Source organism: Mobula birostris, chromosome 27 (assembly GCF_030028105.1).
Source record: "Mobula birostris isolate sMobBir1 chromosome 27, sMobBir1.hap1, whole genome shotgun sequence".
In the NCBI taxonomy this organism is placed as follows: Eukaryota; Metazoa; Chordata; class Chondrichthyes; order Myliobatiformes; family Myliobatidae; genus Mobula; species Mobula birostris.
Window position 1 is genome coordinate 6,981,252 of NC_092396.1, and position 23,631 is coordinate 7,004,882.

Consider the following 23,631-nt stretch of genomic DNA (forward strand, 5'->3'; position numbering starts at 1 on the left):
TAGAATTGTTACCGCACAGGATTCAAATCATTATTTGGTTTCATGTTATCCGTGGATCAAATAGGAAGAGTGGACCAGCAAAGTCAAATCAACAGATGCCTGCTTGACGTGTTAGTTTGCAAAAAAACAAAAACGCATGCTTTGTGAATTAACCATCGCAGGTGCACTGGTTACCTGACTACACAAAGCAGGTCCAAGGAATTCATTGATATACTTAACAGGTCTTGACACACCTGGGAGAAGAAGTGAAAACAAACCTCAGTCGAACAGAAAACGGTACCATATCAGATCGATTGCGACAACGTGGTGAGTGTGCATACAGCTGATCAATCATGCAGCGAATTGATTGGGCCTCCAATGCATGAAGGGCTCTCTCTTCTGGGCGCGTGCTTTTGAGTGTGCGTGCTACTGCCTCGGTGAGCTCGGTTCGTTGCTCTTACACTGCAGGTTACATAGTGTGATCCGTTACTAACGTGACTCAGTAACAACGTTGAATTCTACCGTACCGCTGTTGTTCCTGCTCAACATATATGTAATTAAAGTATTGTAAGACACAATTAAAGTATTGAAAGGTAACTTGGTCCCTACACAATAGGTGCAAAAGTTTAAAACAACACTCAAGATTTATCCGAAACATTGTAATTTAGAATCGGCTCATCGGTTTATTATTGTCACAAGTACAGTGAAAAGATTTTCTTGCACACTGTTCACGCAGTGCGGAGGGCTTTGCCTGCGATGGACCAGGCTGTATCCAGCACCTTCTGTAGCCTTTTCTGTTCCCGGCTATTGGTACTTCCATGATGCAACCAGTTAGGATACACTACACTGGACATCTGTAGAATCAGTTTTAAGTCACAGATACGTATAACTGTGCACTTGTTTAAAGAATAAATATTGAGAACATGAGATGAAGAGTCCAGAAGACCACAAGATACAGGAGCAGAATTAGTCCATTTGGCCCATCGAGTCTGTTCTGCCAATTCATTTTCCTCTCAGCTCCAACCTCCTGCCTTCCCCCATCCCCCCCCCGTATCTCCTCCTACTCTGACCAATCAAGAATCTATCAACTTCTGCCTTAAATATACATAAATATTTGGCCTCCACAGATGCCCATGGAAATGAATTCTACTGATTCACCACTCTCTAGCTAAAAAAATTCCTCCCCGTCTCTGTTCTAAAAAACGGACCTCTGTTCTGAGGCTGTGTCCTCTGGATTTAGACTTTCCCACCATAGAAAACATCCTCTCCACATCCACCCTATCAAGGCCTTTCACCAATCAATAGGTTCCAATGAGGCCACCCCTCATTCTTCTGAATTCCAGTGAATACAGGCCCAGAGGCATCAAATGCTCTTCACATGACAAGCCATTCAATCCTGGAATCATTTTCGTGAACCTCCTTTGAACTCTCTCCAAAACTGCTCACAATACTCCAAGTGAAGCCTCACCAGTGCTTTCTCAACTCTCAACATTACATCCTTGCTTTTATATTCTAGTCCTCTTGAAATGAATACTAATATTACATTTGCTTTCCTCACCACAGAATTAACGTGCAAATAAACCTTTAGAGAATCCTGCACAAGGATTCCCAAGTCCCTTTGCACCTCAGATTTTTGTATTTTCTCTCCATTTAGAAAACAGTCAACCATTTCATTTCTTCTACCAAAGTGAAGGACCATACACTGCCTGACACTGTATTCCATCTGCCAACTCTTTGCCCATTCTCCTAATCTGTCTAAGTCTTTCTATAGCCTCCCTACTTCCTCAAAACTACCTGCCCCTCCACCCATCTTTATATATTCTGCAAACTTTGCAACAAAGTCATCAATTCCATCACCCAAATCATTGACATACAACATAAAAAGAATCAGTCCCAACACATCACCCTGTGGAACACAACTCGTCACCGGCATCTAACCAGAAAAGGCTCCCTTTATTCCTACTTTTTGCCTCCTGCCAATCAGCCACTGCTTCATCCATGCTAGAATATTTCCTATAATACCATGGGCCTGTAGCTTGTTAAGCAGCCTCATTTGTGGCACCTTGTCAAAGGGCTTCTGAAAATCCAAGTATACAACATCAACCGATTCTCCTTTGACTATCCTGCTTGTTATTTCTTCAAGGAATTCCAACAAATTTGTCAGGCAAGATTTTCCCTCGAGGAAACCATGCTGACTATGACCTATTTTATCATGTGCCTCCAAGTACCCCAAAACTACATCCTTAACAATAGACTCCAACATCTTTCTAACTACTGAGGTCAAACTAACTGGCCTATAATTTCATTTCTTCTGCCTCCTTTCCTTCTTGAAGAGTGGAGTGACATTTGCAATTTTCCAGTCTTCCAGAACTATCCCAGAGTTAGGTATTTCTTGAAAGATCATTACTAATGCCTCCACAATCTCTTCAGCACACCACCTGGTCCAGGTGACTTAGCTGCCTTCAGACCTTTTAGTTTCCCCAAGAAACCTCTCCCTAGTAATGGTAACTTCACACACTTCATGACCCCTGACACCTGGAACTTTAACCATACGGTTAGTGTTTTCCACAGTGAAGACTGATGCAAAATAGTCATTCAGTTTTTCCACCATTTCATTGTTTCCCCATTTCTACCCCTCTAGCATTGTTTTTCAGCGGTCTGATATCCACTCTCACGTCTCTTTTACCCTTTATGTATCTGAAGAAATTTTTGGTATCCTTTTTAATATTACTGGCCAGCTTACTTTCGTATTCCATCTTTACCTTCTTCAAGACTTTATTAGTTGTCATCTGTTGATTATTAGAAGCTTCCTAATCCTCTAGCTTCCCATTAATTTTTGCTCTATTATATGCCATCTCTTTGGCTTTTATGTTGGCTTTGACTTCTCCTGTTAGCCATGGTTGTGTCATCTTTCCTTTGGAATACTTTTCCTCTTTGGGATTTATATATCCTGTGCCTTCCAAATTGTTTCCAGAAATTCTGGCCATTGCTGCTCTGCCGTCATCCCTGCCAGTGTTCTTTCCTAATCAGTTCTGGCCAACTCCTCTCTCATTTCTGTAATTCCCTTTACTCTACTGTAATACTGATACATCTGACTTTAGCTTCTCGTTCTCAAATTCAAATAGATTATGATCACTTCCCCTAAGGGTTCTTTCACCTTAAGCTCTCTAATCAATTCCAGTTCATTGCACAACACCCAATGTTCATTGCTCATCCACTAGTGGGCTCAACCACGAGCTGCTCTAAAAGGCCATCTCATAGGCATTCTAGAAAGTCCCCCTCTGGGAATCCAGCACCAACCTGATTTATTCAATCTATCTTCATATTGAAAACCCCATGAATATTGTAACATTGCCCTTTTGGTACACATTTTCTATCTCTTGAGCTATGATGGCACTCGACAGTGACTCCTCCAAATTCATTTGCAGAAACTGTTTAATTTCTACCTTTAATGTCTCTCCTTTTCCTTTTGAAGGTGGATGGGGTTCTGTCAAAGACCCTGACTTAGAGCTACACTCAAACTTCGGTTCTCTGTGTCAGTGGGATCCACTCCTGGGGCTCACTGACCGGCCATTTTTCAATATCCCAAGGACGCAGCCTGGAAGACGAGTGCACCTTCAGGCTCCCGAGGCTTCGTGGCCCTGTGGACGAGCTGATCCTGAGCTGGTGCTGCCGCTGAAGTGTCACGGGAGAAAACGGAACATTGGGAACAGCGGATCAGCTGCTGGGGGCTCTGTACTCAGCGAATCGCATACTCCCTTTCTTTCTCTTGTTAGTGGCTGAGAGTTTGTTGTCGATTCCTGAGTTGAAGAACTCGGGGAAAAACAAGGAGACGCAGCAGATTTTAACACAGCAAATCACCGAGTTAATCTTTGTTGGTCTCCCCTCTCACTGTGAAAGGCCGACACTTCTCTATCCCTTTATTAGGGAGGGAGAGGGCCTGTGGGATGTCAAATTATCGGGTGAATGATTAGCTTTTGTTGTACTGCAGAACACGGTCTTTCTTGGGGGCTTTGCTGTTGCTTGCTGGGGTGGGGTACAAGCTGCTGAAGCTTTTTAATGCTGAAGTAAGTGGGGGGGGTTCATTGCTTTGCTGTTACTTGTGTGTGGGAGGGGTGGAGAGTGGGGGGGCTTAGGGGTTCTAACATTTTTACTGTCAATCATTCTTCTGCTTTTGTGGATGTTTGCGGAGAACAAGAATTTCAGGCTGTATATTGTATCTATTCGCTATTAAATGGAACTATTGAACTATTGACAATTTGTTGATCACATCTTCACTACTGTTTGGGGTCTGTATATAACTGCTATTGGAGTCTTTTTACCCTTGCAGTTCCTTTGCTCTATCCACAACGATTCAACACCTTCTGACCCAATGTCACCTGATTTGATTTCAATACTTGAAAGAGAGTCCACAGGTTGTGGGAACAGTTCGGTGTTGGGGTGAGTGAAGTTATGTCCTCTAGTCCAAGAGCACAATGATTGAGGGGTATTAACTGTTCCTGAACCAGGTGCTAAGGCTCTTGTACCTCCTTCGTGATGGCGGCAGTGAGAAGAGAGCATGGTCTGGATGGTGGGGGTCCTTGATGCTGTTTTCCTGCAACAGCGCTCCATATAGATGTGCTCAGTGGTGGTGGGGGGCGGGGGAGATTTACCTGTGATGGACTTTGCCGTATCCACTACTGTTTGTAAGTTGTCCATTCGAAGGGATTGGTGTTTCCATACTAGGCTGTGATGCAGCCAGTCAATACACTCTCCATTCCACATCTTTGGAAATTTATCAAGGTTTTAGATGACATGCCAAATCTTCGCAAACTTCTAAGAATGTAGAGACGCCACCATGCTTTCTTTGTAATGGCACTAATGTGCTGGACCAAGAACAGAGCCTCTGAAAATATAACGCCAAGGAATTTTAAGTTGCTGACCCTCTCTATATCCCTGATCATTGATGTGGAGCTTTTATTGAAGCTCAGTGTCGGGGTCCCTCTTGTATTCAAATGAGTGCCTCTAGTGGAGCAGCCCTCCCATTAAACATTTGGCAGATCATTGGTGGGAATATTAGCATTCCGTCAACAGCAGAGAAAGTTGTGCCAATGCTATACAGAGAATTTAACACAACAAGCACACATCTCACTAATGATAAATTGGCTGCCATTAACAGCCAACAGGACTGCCAGCAGACATTTGTTTTAAAAAGATATGAGTTGGTGCAAAAAAAAACACCATCGTGTTATGCATGGTGTAATATTACCCTAACTGCAGATGATTTGGAACAACATTCTGCATATGGAACAGAAGTGATAAATTATTGTTGATCTTCTGCATTAAGACTGCAAACAGAAGCTGCCAACTGTAAATGCACTGTCGAAGTAAGCCAAGTAAGTTAGCCAGCTTCATAAATAGCAAACCACAAATCCTGAGCACAGTATTAGATACCATTTTGAAGCAGGTCTCCCAACCCCAAAAGCTTATTGGCACAGCTTAACAAAAGCATCCAACAGAATTTTATTTATTTATTTAGACATACAATGTGGGACAGGCCTTTCTAGCCTAATCTTCCGTCCATGGACTCACTTTACACCGCACGCTGTCGGAGCAGTGCTGCCAGGATAGTCAAGGACCCGACTCACCCAGCCAACATACTTTTCATCCCTCTTCCCTCCGGGAGAAGGCTCAGGAACTTGAAGACTCGTACAGCCAGATTTGGGAACAGCTTCTTTCCAACTGTGATAAGACCGCTGAACGGATCCTGACCCGGATCTGGGCCGTATCCTCCAAATATCCAGACCTGCCTCTCGGATTTTTTTTGCACTACCTTACTTCCCATTTTTCTATTTGCTATTTATGATTTATAATTTAAATTTTTAATATTTACTAATTTTAACTATTTTTAATATTTTTAATATTTAATATTTGTAATCCAGGGAGTGAGAAGCGCAGAATCAAATATCGCTGTGATGATTGTACGTTCTAGTACCAATTGTTTGGCGACAATAAAGTGTAAAGTATAAAGTATAAAGTATGAGCCGCACCTGCCAGCAACGCTCCAGTAATCACAAGACCAATTATCCTACCAACCAGGACATAATTCTGTATCAGCTCTATAGATGTGTAGTGGAGAGTATATTGACTGGCTGCATCACAGCCTGGTATGGAAACAGCAATGCCCTTGAAGGGAAAATTCTACAAAAAGTAATGGATAAGGCCCAGTCCATCACGGGTAAAGCCCTCCCCACGCCTACCTGAATCCCGCTGCTGTCTGTAAGGAGTTTGTTGGTCCTCCCCATGACCACGGGGGTTTCCTCCCAGCTCCCGTTTCCTCCCGCATTCCAAAGACGTACGGGTTAGTAGGTTAATAGGTCATAGGTCATAGGTTAATGGGTGTGATTAGGCGGTGCAGCTCATTGGGTTGCAAGGGCCTGTTACTGTGCTGTATCCCTAACTAAAAATATTGGAGAACTCAGCAGGTCTGTCAGCATCTATGGAGAACAATGTCAGCTGTTTATTCTTCCATAGAAATGCCTGATCTGCTGACTTTCGTCAGCACTTTGAGTGTGTTATTAATTCGCATGTGTCACGTTTTAATTTCTACTATCGGGAAGGAGATACAGAAGCCTTAGGTCCCACACCACCAGGTTCAGGAACAGTTATTACCCTTCAACCATCAGACTCCTGAACCAGTTTGGATAACTTCACTCACTTCAACACTGAACCGATTCCACAACCTTCAGACTCACTTTCAATGACTTTACAACTCATCTTCTCAGTATTATTTTTTTTTAAATTTGCAAATTTGTCTTCTTTTGCACATTGTTTGTTAGTCTTTGTTTATGTATAGTTTTTCATAAATTCTAAAGTGTTGTATTTCTTTACTTTTCCCATAAAAGCCTGCAAGAAAATGAATCTTGGGGTAGTATATGGTAACATACGTACTTTGATAATAAATTTACTTTGACGTTGACATGACCCCTTCACCCTATTTCCATCTGCACGGTACTCTTGCTGAAACTGTAACAGTGCTTTCTGTGGTTGCTTTATCCTTTGTACCTGTGTTTGGAATGACCTGTCTAAATGGAATGCAGAACCAAGTATCTCACTGTATCTCAGTAATGTGACAATGATAAACCTATGACCAAGTTTGGAGAGAATTGACAACATTTTTATCCCTGCGGTAAAAGGAGGAGATGCAGGACTACTGGTCAATCACTTCAAAGTTCTTGGATGGACTGTACAGTGTTGTATCGATGATTCAGGGCTGGGAAGGAGGCATCACGATGCTGGAAGGCTCTGTTGTCTATGTGGGCACAGTGGATTGAAAAATCTCTCAGTGTTGTGTGACCCCTCTGACTTTAGGATGGAGGAGGTCAGTCGTTCATTATGTGCCGTGTCACATGACATGGGGAATTCATGGTTTTCACATGATGATGATTGTTCTTGGCAAATTTTTCTACAGAAGTGGTTGGTCATTGCCTCCTTCTGGGCAGTGTCTTTACAAGATAGGTGACCCCAGCCATTATCGATACTCTTCAGAGATTGTATGCCTGGCGTTAGTGGTCGCATAACCAGGACTTGTGATATGCACCAGCTGCCCATACGACCATCCACCACCTGATCCCATGGCTTCACGTGACCCTGATGGGGGTGTCTAAGCAGGTGATACATCTTGCCCAAGGGTGACCTGCGGGCTAGCAGAGGAAAGGAGCGCCTCACACCTCCTTTGGTAGAGACACATCTCCCCCTGGCACCCTGCGGAGGGAATAGTTAACTAAAAACAAGAAACATAAATACAAAATTGAACAGCCTCTTGGGGAAAAAAAAGACCACAAAGCACAATTGTAACTCAGACTTATGAAGTGCAGCTGACACACTTGCCTTTGCCCAAGAACCGGGTCTTGTCCTCATCTCTCAGTTCCAGTGCTTCATAAATACCAGTGGAGGCACCGCTTGGAACAGAAGCTCGGAACATTCCTACAATCAAATACATGAAACAAAGTGAAAGCAGAGCCATTTCCAGTCTTGGCAAACTTTATACAATCTCTAGTTTTAGTAATTGGCGCCAATATTTACTTACAAAGTAAGTTGTAGAACTTCAGTGTAATTCATTGCCTGCAAAACATTTTGTGACATCCAGAACTTAAGATGTCAAATCACAACCAGTGTTTCCTTTTAAAGTTCATTCACCACCTTCTCACTGAGAGGCAGTGCCCGAGGAAAGGAGCATCCATTACTAAGGACCTTTACCATCTGGGATATGTCTTCTTCTCGTTACTACTATCATTAAGGAGCTACAGGAGCCTAACGATCCACACTCAATGAGTCAGAAGCAGCCGTTTCCCCTCTACCATCAGATTTCTGAACGGTCCATGAACCCACGAATACCACATCAACATACCTCTTTTGTTGGTAGTATTTATTTTGTAATTTAGAGTCATTTTATATCTTTGCACTGACCTGCTGTCACAAAACAACAGATTCCATGTCAGGTAAGACAGTGATTATACACATGAATCTGATTCTGACGTGCAAGTTGTTTTTTGCTGCTAGTGTGTAGATGAGGGGGAGAGTCTGGGACTATTAATGGGAAAGTGAGGAGAAAATGGGCAAGGGAAGGATTAATGGTGAAAGGTGAATTATCTAAGGGAGAACTCCTTCACTCAGAGGGTGGTGTGAGTGTGGAATACGCTCCCGCGGAAGAGGTGGATGTGGGTTCGATTACACCATTTATGAGATGATCGGAAAAATACAGGATATGAAGGGTATGGAAGGTGCAGGAAGATGGGATTGGGCAGGAGATCAAATTGGCATGGACTAGATGGGCCAAAGAGCCTATTTCTGTGTTGTAATATTGTATGACTCTAATATAAACAGGTGGTTGGTCTGGCTTGCATGGGCCAAAGGATGTGTTTCCACACCGTTTCTCCCCATGACTAAGTACTTTAAAAGCCGCTAGATTTTAAACTAGTAGGTACTCTCACTGTGCATCTAGATGGAGCTTGAAGACTCGTACGACCAGATTTAGGAACAGCTTCTTTCCAACTGTGATAAGACTGCTGAACGGATCCTGACCCGGATCTGGGCCGTACTCTCCAAATATCCGGACCTGCCTCTCGGTTTTTTTTGCACTACCTTACTTTCCCTTTTCTATTTTCTATTTATGATTTATAATTTAAATTTTTAATATTTACTATTGATTTGTACTCAGGGAGTGCAAAGCGCAGAATCAAATATCGCTGTGATGATTGTACGTTCTAGTATCAATTGTTTGGCAACAATGAAGTATATTGTGGTGGCTTTAATTGACCTTAACCAGCACCCTTGTTGGTTCTAATTAGTATTATTTCCGAGGTTACCAAAAGGGTAATGCATCGATTTTTAAGATTTGAGGTTTGAAAATTTAGAAAATACATCACAAACCTAAATCCTATGACATGTCCTCTTCTCACTGCTACCATCAAGAAGGAACAGGGGCCTAAAGACACACACTCAATGTTTTAGGAACAGCTTCTTCCCCTCCACCATCAGATTTCTATATGGACAATGAACCCATATACAATACCTCAGTACTTTTTCCCTTTTTTTTGCTTTCTTTTTGTACTAATTATACTTTTAAAATTATGTATTGCAATGTACTGCTGCCACAAAACAACAAATATCATGCTATCTGCCAGTGACAGAAAATTTGATTCTGATTCCCTTTCCCACGGTCATGTGCTGCTTTAACATGGGGGGAAATTCTACTTCTCTCACCCTTCCAGCTCCCTCCTGCTCCACACATGCACCCCGAAACAAGACAGCAAAATGGTGGCCACATGTGGATATGACTGCAAACAGATGTATATATTTAAAGAGTCAGATATTAAAATGGACGTCAAGTTTGTTATTTCAGTAACTTGTGGATCAGGGAAGTTGTCACAAAAGACGTTTGGCTAGTGTCAGCAATCAGGGTTCAATTCGTGCCACTGCATGAAAGGAGTTTATACATTTCCCCTGTTCCCCTGACACCGCATGTGTTCCCTTCGGGTGCTCTGGTTTCATTCCACAAAGGTTACGGAGAGAGGTAAGAACATGGAGTTGAGAGGGAGAATAAGTCAGCCATGATTGAATGGTGGGACAGACTCGACAGGCCGAATGGTCTGATTTTGCTCCTATATCTTATGGTCACATCCCAAAGACTTGTGGATTAGAGTTAGAAAATTGTGGACATTCTACAATTTTTCTATTAGGTACAGGAAGACATAAATTTAAGATTAGCGGTGAGAAATCTATAAGGGACATTGGGGCAGCTTCTTCATGCAAAAGGTAGTGCATATTTGGAATGAACAGTTACAGAAGGTACCTAATAAAGCGGCCACCGGGTGTATAGTCTACACAGTTTTATTAAAAAAGCACTAAAATATTCCATTAGGCTAATATTTCAAGTGTTGGAAAATTACAGGGAGTGTGACAATGTTCACATTCCTTCATAACAGAGGTGTTTTCAGAATGGCTGATCTTCAAGTGTTCTGAACTCAGAGGTATAATTGCCATGGCCCTCAAGCGAGAGGAACACTCCCAGACTCCAAATAGAGTCTTCAGTTATATTCCATTATTATTAATTATCGCCCTTTTCAAATGTATAGTTCTGCTGTTGAATAGAACTCATCATGCAATCTAATACATTGTGACTTGTCTGTCCAGACAAATAGTTTTTGCTTTGTAAGATCAAACGCATTACATCAGGCGAAGCAAGCTACAATCATCACGCACATACAACGCAAACAGCTGAGTTTGTAGCGTCTGTGGAACACGGTATGAAAAGGCACCCGCTGCCCACATTATATCAATTTATTTTCTAATCAACATCTTGAGTTTGCTGTTGTGTGCTGGGGCAGCAGGCTGAGGGTAGCAGACACCAACAGAATCAACAAACTCATTCGTAAGGGACTCTCTGACGGTGGTGTCTGAAAAGAGGATGCTGTCCAAGTTGTATGCCATCTTGGACAATGTCTCCCACCCACTACATAATGTACTGGGTGGGCACAGGAGTATATTCAACCAGAGACTCATTCCACCGAGATGCAACACAGAGCGTCATAGGAAGTCATTCCTGCCTGTGGCCATCAAACCTTACAACTCCTCCCTTGGAGGGTCAGACACCCTGAGCCAATAGGCTGGTCCTGGACTTATTTCCTGGCATAATTTACATATTACTATTTAATTACTTATGGTGCAAATGTAACGAAAACCAATTTCCCCTGGGATTAATAAAGTATGACTATGACTATGTTTATCTACATAGGAAAATATAAAATTTCAAAGGTTTCCGTATGGATAATTAAAAATGAAATGTTCTCCCCGTGACTGTGTGGGTTTCCTCCGGATGCTCTGGTTTGCTCCCACAGTCCAAGGACATCAGGTTACAAAGTTAATTGGTCACATGGGTGTAACTGGGCAGAAGAGATGATAAAGTTTGAGGGGGTGACCAGATAGAGGTATACAAGATCACAGGCACCATAGACACAGGGAAAGCACGGTCTTTTTCCCGGGAATGGGGATAAGTTTAAGATTAGAGTCAGGAAATTTAGAATGGACTTTGGGATCTGCTTCTTCACACAAACATAGAACATAGAATAGTACAGCACAGTACAGGCCCTTCGGCCCACAATGTTGTGCCGACCCTTAAACCCTGTCTCTCATATAACCCCCCACCTTAAATTCCTCCATATACCTGACAAGTAGTCTCTTAAATTTCACTAGTGTATCTGCCTCCACCACTGACTCAGGCAGTGCATTCCACGCACCAACCACTCTCTGAGCAAAAAACCTTCCTCTAATATCCCCCTTGAACTTCCCACCCCTTACCTTAAAGCCATGTCCTCTTGTATTGAGCAGTGGTGCCCTGGGGAAGAGGCACTGGCTATCCACTCTATCTATTCCTCTTAATATCTTGTACACCTCTATCATGACTCCTCTCATCCTCCTTCTCTCCAAAGAGTAAAGCCCTAGCTCCCTTAAAGGCAGTGAGTGTTTAGAATGAACGGTTAGTGCAATGCTTTACAGCACCAGCGAACCCGGTTCAATTCCCGCCACTGCCTGTAAGGAGTTTGTACGTCTTCCCTGTGACTGCGTGGCTTTCCTCTGGGTGTTCTGGTCTCCTCCCACAATCTAAAGATGCGCAGGTTGGGGTTAGTAAGTGGTGGACACGCTCTGTTGGTGCTGCAAGTGTGGCGTCACTTGTGGGCTGCCCCCAGCACATCCTCGGACTGTGTTGGTACTGACACAAACGCCACATCTCACTGAATGTTTGGCATGTGACAAGTAAAGCTAATAATTTCTCTAAAGCATATCCTCTTAATCCAAAAAAAAAACATTCAAACCTCTGTGAAAGTTAAATTCAAATAAGTCACTCAGTCTGTCAGGAATAAAATCCTTGTGTCAAAGTTTGGAGTTAAATTCCGATGCCGTTTGTAAGCAGTTTGCATGCCCTTCCTATTAGCACTTGGGTTTCTCCCGGGTGCTCTGGTTTCCTCCCACAGTCAAAAGCGTACCAGTTAGTTGGCTAAATGGACATTGTAAATGGTCATGTGATTACTGGTTGTCCGGCAGATCCAACAATTACAGTGAAACCTTATGCAGGAGAGTTTTTAAAGTGGAAAAGTCATTGCATTGGGGCAGGTCCACTCTCTCGACCTTGAATGTCCGAGTCCAGTGGTACAAGTGGTCATCACAGCTGGGGTCTTCTTTGGCTGCAGGGATGACCATGACTTCTTCCATGTCTCTCCATGCCCTTTGCTCTCATCCACCCTGTCCACCAGAGCTGACTTCACATGCTAAGACTGGCATGTCCCCATCTCACTGAGTACGAGGCCAGCTACCCTCACTTGGTTTAGGCTGCCTGGTGAAGCGGGGTACCGGATTGTGGTCACTGTCACGTGCAAAGAGCTACTTGGAGCCACAGGCGAGAGCCAAGTGTCCAGTGGGGAAACAAGGTGAATGAGCTGCTCCAGAATGGACGCAACAAGCCCCTTCCCCAGAGGTACCACCCCTCCCTGGACACCACATACATCCTGTGATTAGGCTGGGGGTCAATAGATGGCTGCTGCACGGTGTGGCTCGTGGGGTCAGAAGACCCTGTCCCTGACTGTATTTCTAAATTGGGGTTCCAAACCAGAGGTCTACGGACACTCTGTTAATGGTAGTGGTCCATGGCATAAGAAAGGTTGGGAACCCCTGGTCTAGTTAAGTAAAATGCAACAATGAGCATGAAAGTGATGTTAGAAAACTCATTTCGTTCACTGATGTCCATTGGGAAAGGACATTTATTCTTCCTCCAAATGCACCAAGTATCAACTCTCAAATGCCAAGCACGCCACTCACTTCGGGTCAATGCTTTCAAAAATATCCACATTGTACAAACAAGTACATCAGAAAATAAAGCTCTTTGTGGTACATGCTTAACCCATTGCTCTGCTCTCTCTACACCCATGACTGTGTGTCTAGGCACAGAACAAACACCTGGTGACAGAATATCAGATGGGGACAAGGAGGCGTACGGGAGTGAGATAGTTCAGCTGGCTGAGCGGCGTTGCAGTAATAACCTTGAACTCATTGTCAGTAAGAACAAGGAACTGATTGTGGATTTCAGGAAAGGGAAGTCGAGGGAACACACGCCAGTCCACACTGAGGGTTCAGCAGTGGGAAGGGTGAACTGTTTCAAGTTCCAGGGTGTCAGCTTCTCTGAAGACCTATCCTGGGCCAAACATAATGATGCAATTATGAAGAGGGCACTCCAGTAGGGAAATTTCATCAGGAGTTTGAGGTCCGGTATGCCACGAAAGATTCTAGCTAATTTCTACAGACGTACCATGGGCAGCATTCCAAGTGGTTGCATCACCATCTGGTATGAAGGTGGGATCCATCATTAAGGACCCCCAGCATCCAGGACATGCCTTCTTCTCACTACCACCACCAGAGAGGTGGTGCAGGAGCCTGAAGGCTCACACTCGGTATTTTAGGAACAGCTTCTACCGTCCACCATCACATTTATGAACAATGAACCCATGTGCACTACCTTATGAGTACTTATCTAATTTTTAAATATTAAATGCTGATTATAATTTATAGTATATTTTATGTATTGTACCACACTGCTGCCGCAAAACAACAAATGTCATGACATATGTCAGTGATAATAAGCCCGATTCTGAGAGTTTCTGAGCCACTGATCTGGGCGCTATATTTATCTTTAAATTAGGTTACAGATCGGGAGCTCAGGGAATGCCACTGCCAGTATTCTTTGGAGTGACTTCATTCCCGACAAATGTGTGAATCAGCAAGAGACCCATTTACATTCCCTCCAACAACTGTACAGTAAACAGAACACCCCAGCACCGTACGGGCCCTTCAGCCCACAGTGTTGTGCTGACATTTTAACCGACTCCAAAATCAATCCAACCCTTCCCTCCCACACAGTCCTCCCCACCTCTGAGCACACTTACAAGGAGTGCTGGCGCAGGAAAGCAGCATCCATAGTATCCATCATCAAGGACCCCCACCATGCAACCAGTGCTCTCTTTCTGCTGCTGCCATCCGGCTGGAGGTACAGGAGCCTCAGGTCCCACACCACTAGGTTCAGGGACAGTTACGACCCTTCAACCATCAGGCTCCTGAACCGGGGGGGAGAATTACACTCACCCCAACACTGAACTGATTCCACAACCTCTGGGCTCACTTTAAGGACTCTACAAGCTATCTTCTCGATATTTATTCCTTATTTATTCACAGTACTGTGCAAAAATATTAGGCACATATATATTGCTACGGTGCCTATGACTTTTACTCAGTACTGCATTTGTCAACGTGGAGTGGAGAGTGAGTATGTAAATCTGGCAGGAGCAAAGGATGTTGGGAATGGTGAGGGTGGAGGGCTGCGGGAGGAGTGTGGGACAGGTGGCAGAGAAGGAGTGCCAGGGGTGGGGGAGTGGTGTGGGTGCAGACACACCCAGCCCTGAGACAGCAGGCAAGGTTATCTGATTCCAAACAATTTGCTTATTGATCATTACAGAATGTCTCTCTGGTGCTTCCTGCTCCCTTCCCTCTCCCTTCCCCTTTTCCCAACCATGAATCCCCTCTCCCTGCCCCCTTTCCACTCTCAGTCCACAATAGAAACCCATATCAGAATCAGGTTTCTCATCACTCACATATGTCATGAATTTTTTTTTTGTAGCAGCAGTACAGTGCAATACGTAAATTTACTACAGTACTGTGCAAAAGCCTTAGGCACCCTAACTATACACGTATATGTGCTTACGACTTTTGTACACTACTGTATTACTATTTTTTTCTCATTTTTGTATTTCCTATTTCTTGCCTTTTGCACATTGTACAGAATGACAGCAAGAAAATTAGTCTCAGAGTAGTCTCTAACAACATATATGCACTTTGATAATAAATTTACTTTGAACTTTGAACTTTTTTCTTTCATTCGTGTGCATTATCGAAGAGAACACTGGGATCTGAACTCACAATCTCCTGTTTTTTTTACCAGACAGCCTCTTTGACCAGTTAAGCCTCAGGATCCTCCCAATCCACTTTCCCAACATGGATTTAATGGGCTGAACGGAACCTACAGTCAGATTCAGATTTATTTATCACACATACATTGAGATATGCAGTGAAATGTGTTGTTTTGCATCGACCAGCAACATAGCCCAAGGAAGTACTTGGGGGGAGCCTGTGAGTGTCGCCACACAGCATGTCCACAACTCACTAACCCTAACTGTACACCGTTGGACTGTGGGAGGAAACTGGATCACCCGAAGGAAGCCCACACAGTCACGGGGAGAACACACAGACTCCTCACAGACTTTGGCAGGAATTGAACCCTGATCGCAGAGTGCTGCCACTGTAAAGTGATCGGGCTAACCACAATGCAACCGAACCATATCGTTCGAAATGGGACACTGGGAGATAATAACCTAAACTTACTCTGGCTAGCGAAATTTGCTCCTAATACATGCAGCCGCAAACACTGAGCTAAACTGCAGGAAAGCTGTATGATGCCAGCACGAGAATTAGTCAGATTTGGAAATTTGAGTCAGAGAGACTACAGCACACAAACAGACCCTTTGGCCCATCTAGTCTGGGCTGAAATATTATTCTGCCAAGTCCCATTGACCTGCACCCGGACCATAGGCCCCGATACTCCTCCCATCCATATTCTTGCACCATGAAAGGACCCACATTGAGGCCAGAAGACTCTTTGGCACTAACTCATCCAACCTTCACAGTCATCTGAGGCAAAGTGACACAGACATCATCTATAATAAGCACAATCATTTCTCCTATGTACAAAATGGTGCCCAAAGCTTATTTAGTAAAAGGTAACATTGTTTTAGGAGAATTCCTACAGTAGGTACAAATTTATCTTTTAGTCAACCCAAGGATCAAATACTTAAAGGAATGAAAGTCAGACCCCAGAGACACACAGCACAGAAACAGTCACTTCGGCCCATCATGTCAATACTGACCTTCCCCCCCACCAACACTAATCTCATTTGCCTGTGTGTAGAGCCTGAGTTCCTGTCAAGATGGCGCCGAGCTACAATGTCCACTGAGGTTTATGGAGGTGGTTTTCAGAGCACTGCGGGGAGGTAGGTGGTAGGTTAAGTTTAGGGTGAGGTTCAGGGAGAGGAGTGAGGCCAGTAAATGAAGAGTCAGAGGCAGGAGCCAGTGCTGAAATGGAGACCACGATCCCCAGTCAGTGGCGGACCCCATAGACAAGGACAGGCGACTCCCCACATGGGCAAGTCTCCCCAGATCAGTAAGTCTTGGGATCAGAGGACTATGTGGCAGGAGGCCCAATGTCCATGAGCCTGTTATCCTTTCAGGGTCTGTAGGTTGGAGGTCTGGGAGCAGCTTCACCAAAGGTTGGAGACCTGCCTCTGAGTGTGCGCAAGTGGGTGGTTAGGGAGAAAGAAGGAAGGGGCTCGTTTTGTTTTCATAGTTTTGGTACTGTTGTTTTGCTGACCATTGTGGGCATGTTATGTTGGCACCAGAATGTGTGGCAATACTAGCGGGCTGCCCCTGGCACATCCTCAGATTGTGTTGGTTGTTAATGCGAATGACGCATTTCTCGGTGTGTTTTGATGTCCATGTGATAAGTAAAGATAATCTTTAATCTTTGCTGTAATATTCACTACTCTAGGCTTTCGTTTACGTGGTTCGATGTACGTGTGATACATCTGAATCAATGAATACAATGAATCTGAATCCCCAGGGTGTGTGTGTCATATTAAAACCCATTACAGTACTCTCAAAAATCTACATGGACCCAGAACAGAACCCAATCCAGGATCTCAACATGAATGGATTCCTCAGCCCCCTGCACTGATCCCCCTCCCCTTCCCACTGCCACTGCCTGAGTTCCTGCAGCCATACAGTTTGCTGCAGAACCTCATTTGTCAAAATAAAAAAATGCTAGATGGGGGAAGTAATTCTAGATTCCCCTACACTTCCCCTGATCCAGTGTATCGTATTCAGTGCATTCTCTACACTGGAGAAACCACAGACTGGGTGACCATTTTGTGGAGCACCCACTACTAGGACATAGGTCACCAACAGCAGCTAGCCAGAGTCCCCTGTCCTAGGTCAGTCCTTCACGCTGCCCCTGGGTGCAGCCCATCTCCCAGGTGCATCTCTCCTCTCCCAGGGATGAGGTCTCCAGAAGTTTCGTCGGCGTTTCCGTAGCACTGGGTTTTTACGGGACGTGGTTGCTAGTTACTCTGAATCAAGACTTTCCAGGTGTAGATCCATGGTCTCGCGAGACTAACGGATGCCACCGATAGGTTGCTGGTTCCAGTCCCAGCCTTTCTCTTTTTCCACGCAGAGTTAGATCTTCCAGTAGCCTCTCTAAATTCTCCATCTACACTCCAATTCGGGCTACCTCGTCTGTGACCCCGTGCACCATACAGCGAGACGCATTTACCTCATGCAATACTTAATTCAACACACAAACAGATAAACGCACACAGCATGGTTAACCACAACGATGTGGATCACACCCACCTTTTCCAGTACATAGATCTACTTCCACTGTTGGGTTGCCACGTGAATCGAAAATTTCACGGGCGTGGATCCTCAAGATGGACATCGTGGCGGTTCTGTGAGGGAAGAAACAATACGGTCACTTTAAAAAATAAACCTCCTTCATCACATAAAGCAAGTACCTTCCAGCCCCATGCCAAACAGGACAAGTTGTAGTCAGTGTGATCAGCCTCTACGTAGCAAACGTCTTCAGATTTTGTGTCAATGATGGACAAGGATGTGTGTTGGAAATTCTGCCCAATGTGGGCATGAGAGGCAACAATTCAGGGTCTCAATTCCTCAGAAGTTCTACATTTCAGGTGATAGGTTAAGCACTGTATTTAAGTGAAGTTGTATTTTTTTTGATTGAATTGGTTTTCCTAGTATACTCCTGAGAAATTTGACGGTGGTGCTATGAAAACTGTTTAAATTCGTAACCACAAGAGACTCTGCAGATGCTGGAAACAGTTGCTGTTTCGGGCAAAGACCCTTCATCAGGACCAGATGAGAAACGCCATCTCTTCCATTGATGCTGCCTGACCTGCTGAGTTCCTCCAGCATTTTTTTGTGTGTGTTGTTTAAATTGGTTTACTATTGTCACATGTACTGAGGTAAAATTTTGCTTTGCATTCCATCCATACAGATCATTTCACCACGTCAGTGCATTGACAATCACAGAATGAAGGGTTACAGTGACAGAGAAGTGCCAGCGGTTTCTCTTACGCCAACCATTCCCCAGCTGTTTATTTTACTGAGCCCTTATCTGTTCTTTCAAACTTGGGGTTCAAGAGGGGTGGGTCTGTCAAAGTTACAAAGGGGGAGAGAATCATCGAGCACTACAGCCTGTCTAGTCCATGCCAAACTGCTATTCTGATCCACACTGTCTGACCAGTCTTTTGTCGTTTGTCAAAGAGGCAACTAAGGTGCTAGATGAAGGTAGGGCAGTGGCTGTAGTCTGTATGGACCTTCGTAAGGCCTTCGACAGGTTAGGTTGTATGGGGATTACTGGTGAGGTGGATCGAAAATTGGCTCGATGATCGGAAGCAGAAGGTGATGTTTGAAAGTCCTTTCTCTGACAGGATGTCTGTGACTAGTGACACAGGTGCCACAGGGATCAGTGTTGGGACCGCTCACCCATGATTTGGATGTGAAAGTGCACGGCACAATTAGCAAGCTTGTCGGTGATAGTAAATTAGGGGTTCTCGATAGTGAAGCCGGTTACCAAGAATTGCAAAGAGATCGCGACCAGTTAGGGAGACGGGCTGAGGAGCGGCAGATGGAACTCAACTGTGAGACGATGCATCCTGGACGGTCAAACCACGGAAGGACCTATACGGACAACGGCCTAATACTGACGAGTGGGGTGGAGCAGAGGGACCTGGGGGTACGAGTGTGCACAGCTCACGGAGAGCAGCTGCACAAATAGACAGGAAGGTGAAGACGACATTTGGCATGTTGGCCTTCATCAGTCAGGGCAAAGAGCTTAGGAGCTGCAGTTGGCGAGGCCGCATGTGGAGTATCGTACACAGGTTTGATCACCCTACTACAGGAGAGGCACTGCCAAGATGGAGAAGGTGCAGAACAGACTTATGAGGATGCCGCCTAGACTAGAGGGTCTGAGGTGTAGCAAGTGGATGGCCACACTGGATATTTATTCACTGGAGCTTCAGGGAATGGGAGGGAGGGAGGGAGGATCTCAATGACATTTATAAAATTATAAAAGATATAGATTTAGGTGGATAGTCGGTGGGGGGGAGTATTAAACTAAAGGGCACAGATACAGAGGGGATAAAGTTAGGAGACCCAAGAAGAAACTCCAAAGTGAGTACCTGGAATGAGCTCCCAGAGGAAGTGGTCTAGCTGGGCACAACTACAACATTTACAAGTTATTTGGGTATTACATGGAAGGGAGGGGCCTGGAGGAGGGTTAGGGGCCTAATACGGTCGACTGGGACTAGCAAAGACGCTGTGGTCTGCACGGACCAGATGAGCCGAAGGGCTTGTGTCTGTGCTGTATTACTTCACGACATGAAGCGTAAATCTTCAAAGATGCTGCTGCAATCAGTTTACCGGTACCCTGACCTTATGTATGAATAGAATAAACTGAAATGTCTTGGTAGATCTATTTTGCATAACACTTGAAAATAAAACTCACTATTTGACCTACTCTTAGAGCCTTTTTGCTGGTGATGTGACAATTCCGGATGCCATAAATATCGGACAAACGAGGGTTTACGCAGAAGAACGAACTGGTAAAACTGGTTAAAAAGGATAAAACGGTGAGCAGTTTCAAGTTGCTGGGTGTCAACATCTCTGAAGATCTACCCTGGGCCCAGCATATCGATGCAGTTACAAAGGCTGTGCTTCATTCAGAGTTGGAGGAAATTAGCTATGTCACCAAAGACTCTTACAACATTCTAGCTGGTTGTATCACTGTCTGGTATGGAGGCGTCAATGGCCAGGATCAGAAAAAGCTGCAAAACGTTGTAAACTCAGCCAGCCCCATCATGGGCACGAGCCTCCAGACCATCAAGAATATCTTCAAATCATTAAGGACCCCTACCACCCAGGACATGCCCTCTTCTCATTGCTACTTTGGAAAGAAGGCATAGGAGCCTGAGATATATATATATTACTGTAATTTGTTGTATTTTACATATTGCACTGACTGCTGCCACAGAACAACAAACCACAACACATGTCCATATGTCAGCGGTAGTAGACCTGACCGATTCTCCAGGCTAGGCTTGAAGCAAGTAATGTAGTGAATGACATAACAAGTTGTGTATTGTTACTGACGAATGCTTCAGTTCGACTCTCAATGGCAAACTTTTGATAAATCAATGTACGCTCTGTGGCCACTTTATTAGATAGTGTACCTCCTGTACCTAATAAAGTGGCCACTGGGTGTATGTTCATAGTCTTCTGCACGCCACTGTTGTAATGTGTGGTTATCTGAGTTACTGTCGCCTTCCTGTCAGCTTGAACCAGTCTGGCCATTCTCCTCTGACCTCTGTCATTAACAAGGTATTTTCAACCACAGAACTGCTGCTCACTGGATGCTTTTTGTTTTTCACACCATTCGCTGTAAGCTCCAGGGAGTGCTGTGTGTGAACATCCCAGGAGATCAGCAGTTTCTGAGATACTCAAACCACCCTGTCTGGCATCAACAATCATTCCACAGTCAAAGTCACTCAGATCACAGTTCTTCCCCATTCTGACGTTTGGTCTGAATAGCAAATGAATCTCTTGACCATGTCTGCATGCTTTTATGCATTGAGTTGCTGCTACTTGATTGAGCAGATTAGATATTTTCATTAATGAGCAAGTGTACCTAATAAAGTGGCCACTGGGTGTAGATCTGGTACTGAAAGCGTAAGGAAGAGAAAATTGAATGAGAGCCTTCACTCAAAATTACTGGGCAATATACACAGGGTGAAAATTAGTGCAGCCATTCAGGATTTGGAAGAGTCACCAGTTTAGATTAAACTTCAGTCCAGTGAAGAAGGACTTGCTATTTATAGTTAAGCAGAACATATCTGGACAGTTACCAATTCTTTCAGCCAGTCCACTGATGCTGCCAGACCAGAGAGCTGAAACATCTCAAACACCATCAGCAGCTCCAGCTATGAAAAATTCAGCAACCCTTTAATTATTTAAATTACGTTTATGCCAAACATTCCAGGCAAATGGTAACCAAATGTAAAGGACTGTATGTAACTTCGCCTGTAGAAATCCCCCCAACAACTTAATGCAGACACATGGACAGTTATCTAGCATTTCCCTATTTTTAGTCTGGAGTCATAATGCAATCGCAGAAATGAATCACATTTCAAATAATAACCAACCGCTTTTCACCCCTTCCTACTGAGTTTAATATTAAATGGGAAATCCTACAATTTCGGTTAAAATTCATTTCACCCCCAAACGCACAGCTCACACACCAAGAGTGGAAAACAAGTAACTCGATGGCCAAATATTGATAAGTCCGTACAAATTATCTAGTCTTTTCACAATATAAAAATATAACACCACCGGTATTTTTCCAATGAGTTGCTTAACAAATTGGGAGGTAATTTTGCAACCTTCAAGCTGTAGCAAGAAGTCTTTTGGGCTGAATCGCGGCTTGCGCGTCAGTCGAACGCTTCCAGGCTTCCGACTGACGGCGTTAACCTGTTAAACAACACAAACTGCAACTCCAGCGAGCTTGGCGAGAAGGATCACAATAAAATAACACAAATCAGCACCTACCTGCCGCAAGCAGCGAGCGAGAGGAGGGAGGGGGCAGAGGCAGGAGACAGGGCACCGCAAGGACAAGCGACCGCGCCGCCCGCCCGGCAACAGGAGAGGCGCCTTTGCCGCGGCGGTGGTTCTTATTGGCTCGTTCCCGCACGTAACAATGCGTCTCCCGGGAAACGGCGACAACTGCCACAGACAACTCCTGCCTGCGCGCTCTCGCCCGGGAGAGCGCAGTGCGCGCGCACGGAACGGAGCGTAATCTCGGAAAGAGTCTCGCTCCTTGAAATAACAAAAAAAGTCCATCACATCAAAGGCCCTTCCCACCGTTCAGCACTTTTACAAGACAGCAGCATCCACCATCCAACCCATGCTCTCTTCCCGCTACTACCATCGGGAAGGAGGAACAGCTCAGGAACAGTTATTACCCCTCAACCATCAGCTTCCTGAATCAGCGTGGATAACTTCAAACACCTCAACGCCGAACTGACTCCACAGCCCAAAGACTCACTTTCAAAGGCTCTACAACTCAGAATTTACTCTTATGACTGTATTTGCGCGGTTTTATTTTCTTATTGGTTTGTCAGTCCTAGGGACAATAGTCATAGTCATACTTTATTGATCCCGGGGGAATTTGGTTTTCGTTACAGTTGCACCATAAATAATAAATAGTAATAAAACCATAAATAGTTAAATAGTAATATGTAAATTATGCCAGTAAATTATGAAATAAGTCCAGGACCAGCCTATTGGCGCAGGGTGTCTGACCCTCCAAGGGAGGAGTTGTAAAGTTTGATGGCCACAGGCAGGAATGTCTTCCTATGACGCTCTGTGTTGCATCTCGGTGGAATGAGTCTCTGGCTGAATGTACTCCTGTGCCCAACCAGTACATTATGTAGTGGATGGGAGACATTGTCCAAGATGGCATGCAACTTGGGCAGCATCCTCTTTTCAGACACCACTGTCAGAGAGTCCAGTTCCATCCCCACAACATCACTGGCCTTACGGATGAGTTTGTTGATTCTATTGGTGTCTGCTACTCTCAGCCTGCTGCCCCAGCACACAACAGCAAACATGATAGCTCTGGCCACTACAGACTCGTAGAACATCCTCAGCATCGTCCGGCAGATGTTAAAGTCAGGAGAGGGATATTTGGTCACTCATTCCTTTTATCACAGTGTCACACTACCACACAAGCTCCATATTCCCAAATTCATCAGATGTATTTATTGACAGAAATCAGCCTTGATTGAATGTGCTCAGACCATCTATTCAAAGTTCAAAGTAAATTTTATTTTCAAAGTACGTATATGTCACCATGAGATTCATTTCCTTATAGGCATCCCCAGCAAATCC

At 44.4% G+C, this 23,631-nt stretch overlaps 1 protein-coding gene across 2 annotated transcripts in view; it reads right to left on the bottom strand.

Moving 5' to 3' along the window:
* The window catches only part of eno1a (enolase 1a, (alpha)), a 48,080-nt gene extending 25,677 nt beyond the window's left edge, over positions 1 to 22,403 (bottom strand). The window contains exons 1-4 of one of the 2 annotated variants that reach the window (XM_072244932.1): positions 22,291 to 22,403; positions 18,022 to 18,116; positions 7,849 to 7,944; positions 175 to 233 (exon numbers count right to left, since the gene is read on the bottom strand). In XM_072244932.1, the coding sequence (XP_072101033.1) occupies positions 175 to 233; positions 7,849 to 7,944; positions 18,022 to 18,106 (240 nt within the window). In that variant the 5' untranslated portion in view covers positions 18,107 to 18,116; positions 22,291 to 22,403. The remainder of the gene's footprint in view (positions 1 to 174; positions 234 to 7,848; positions 7,945 to 18,021; positions 18,117 to 22,290) is intronic. The other variant, XM_072244933.1, reaches the window with a different exon arrangement.
* Between the last annotated feature and the right edge of the window lie 1,228 nt (positions 22,404 to 23,631).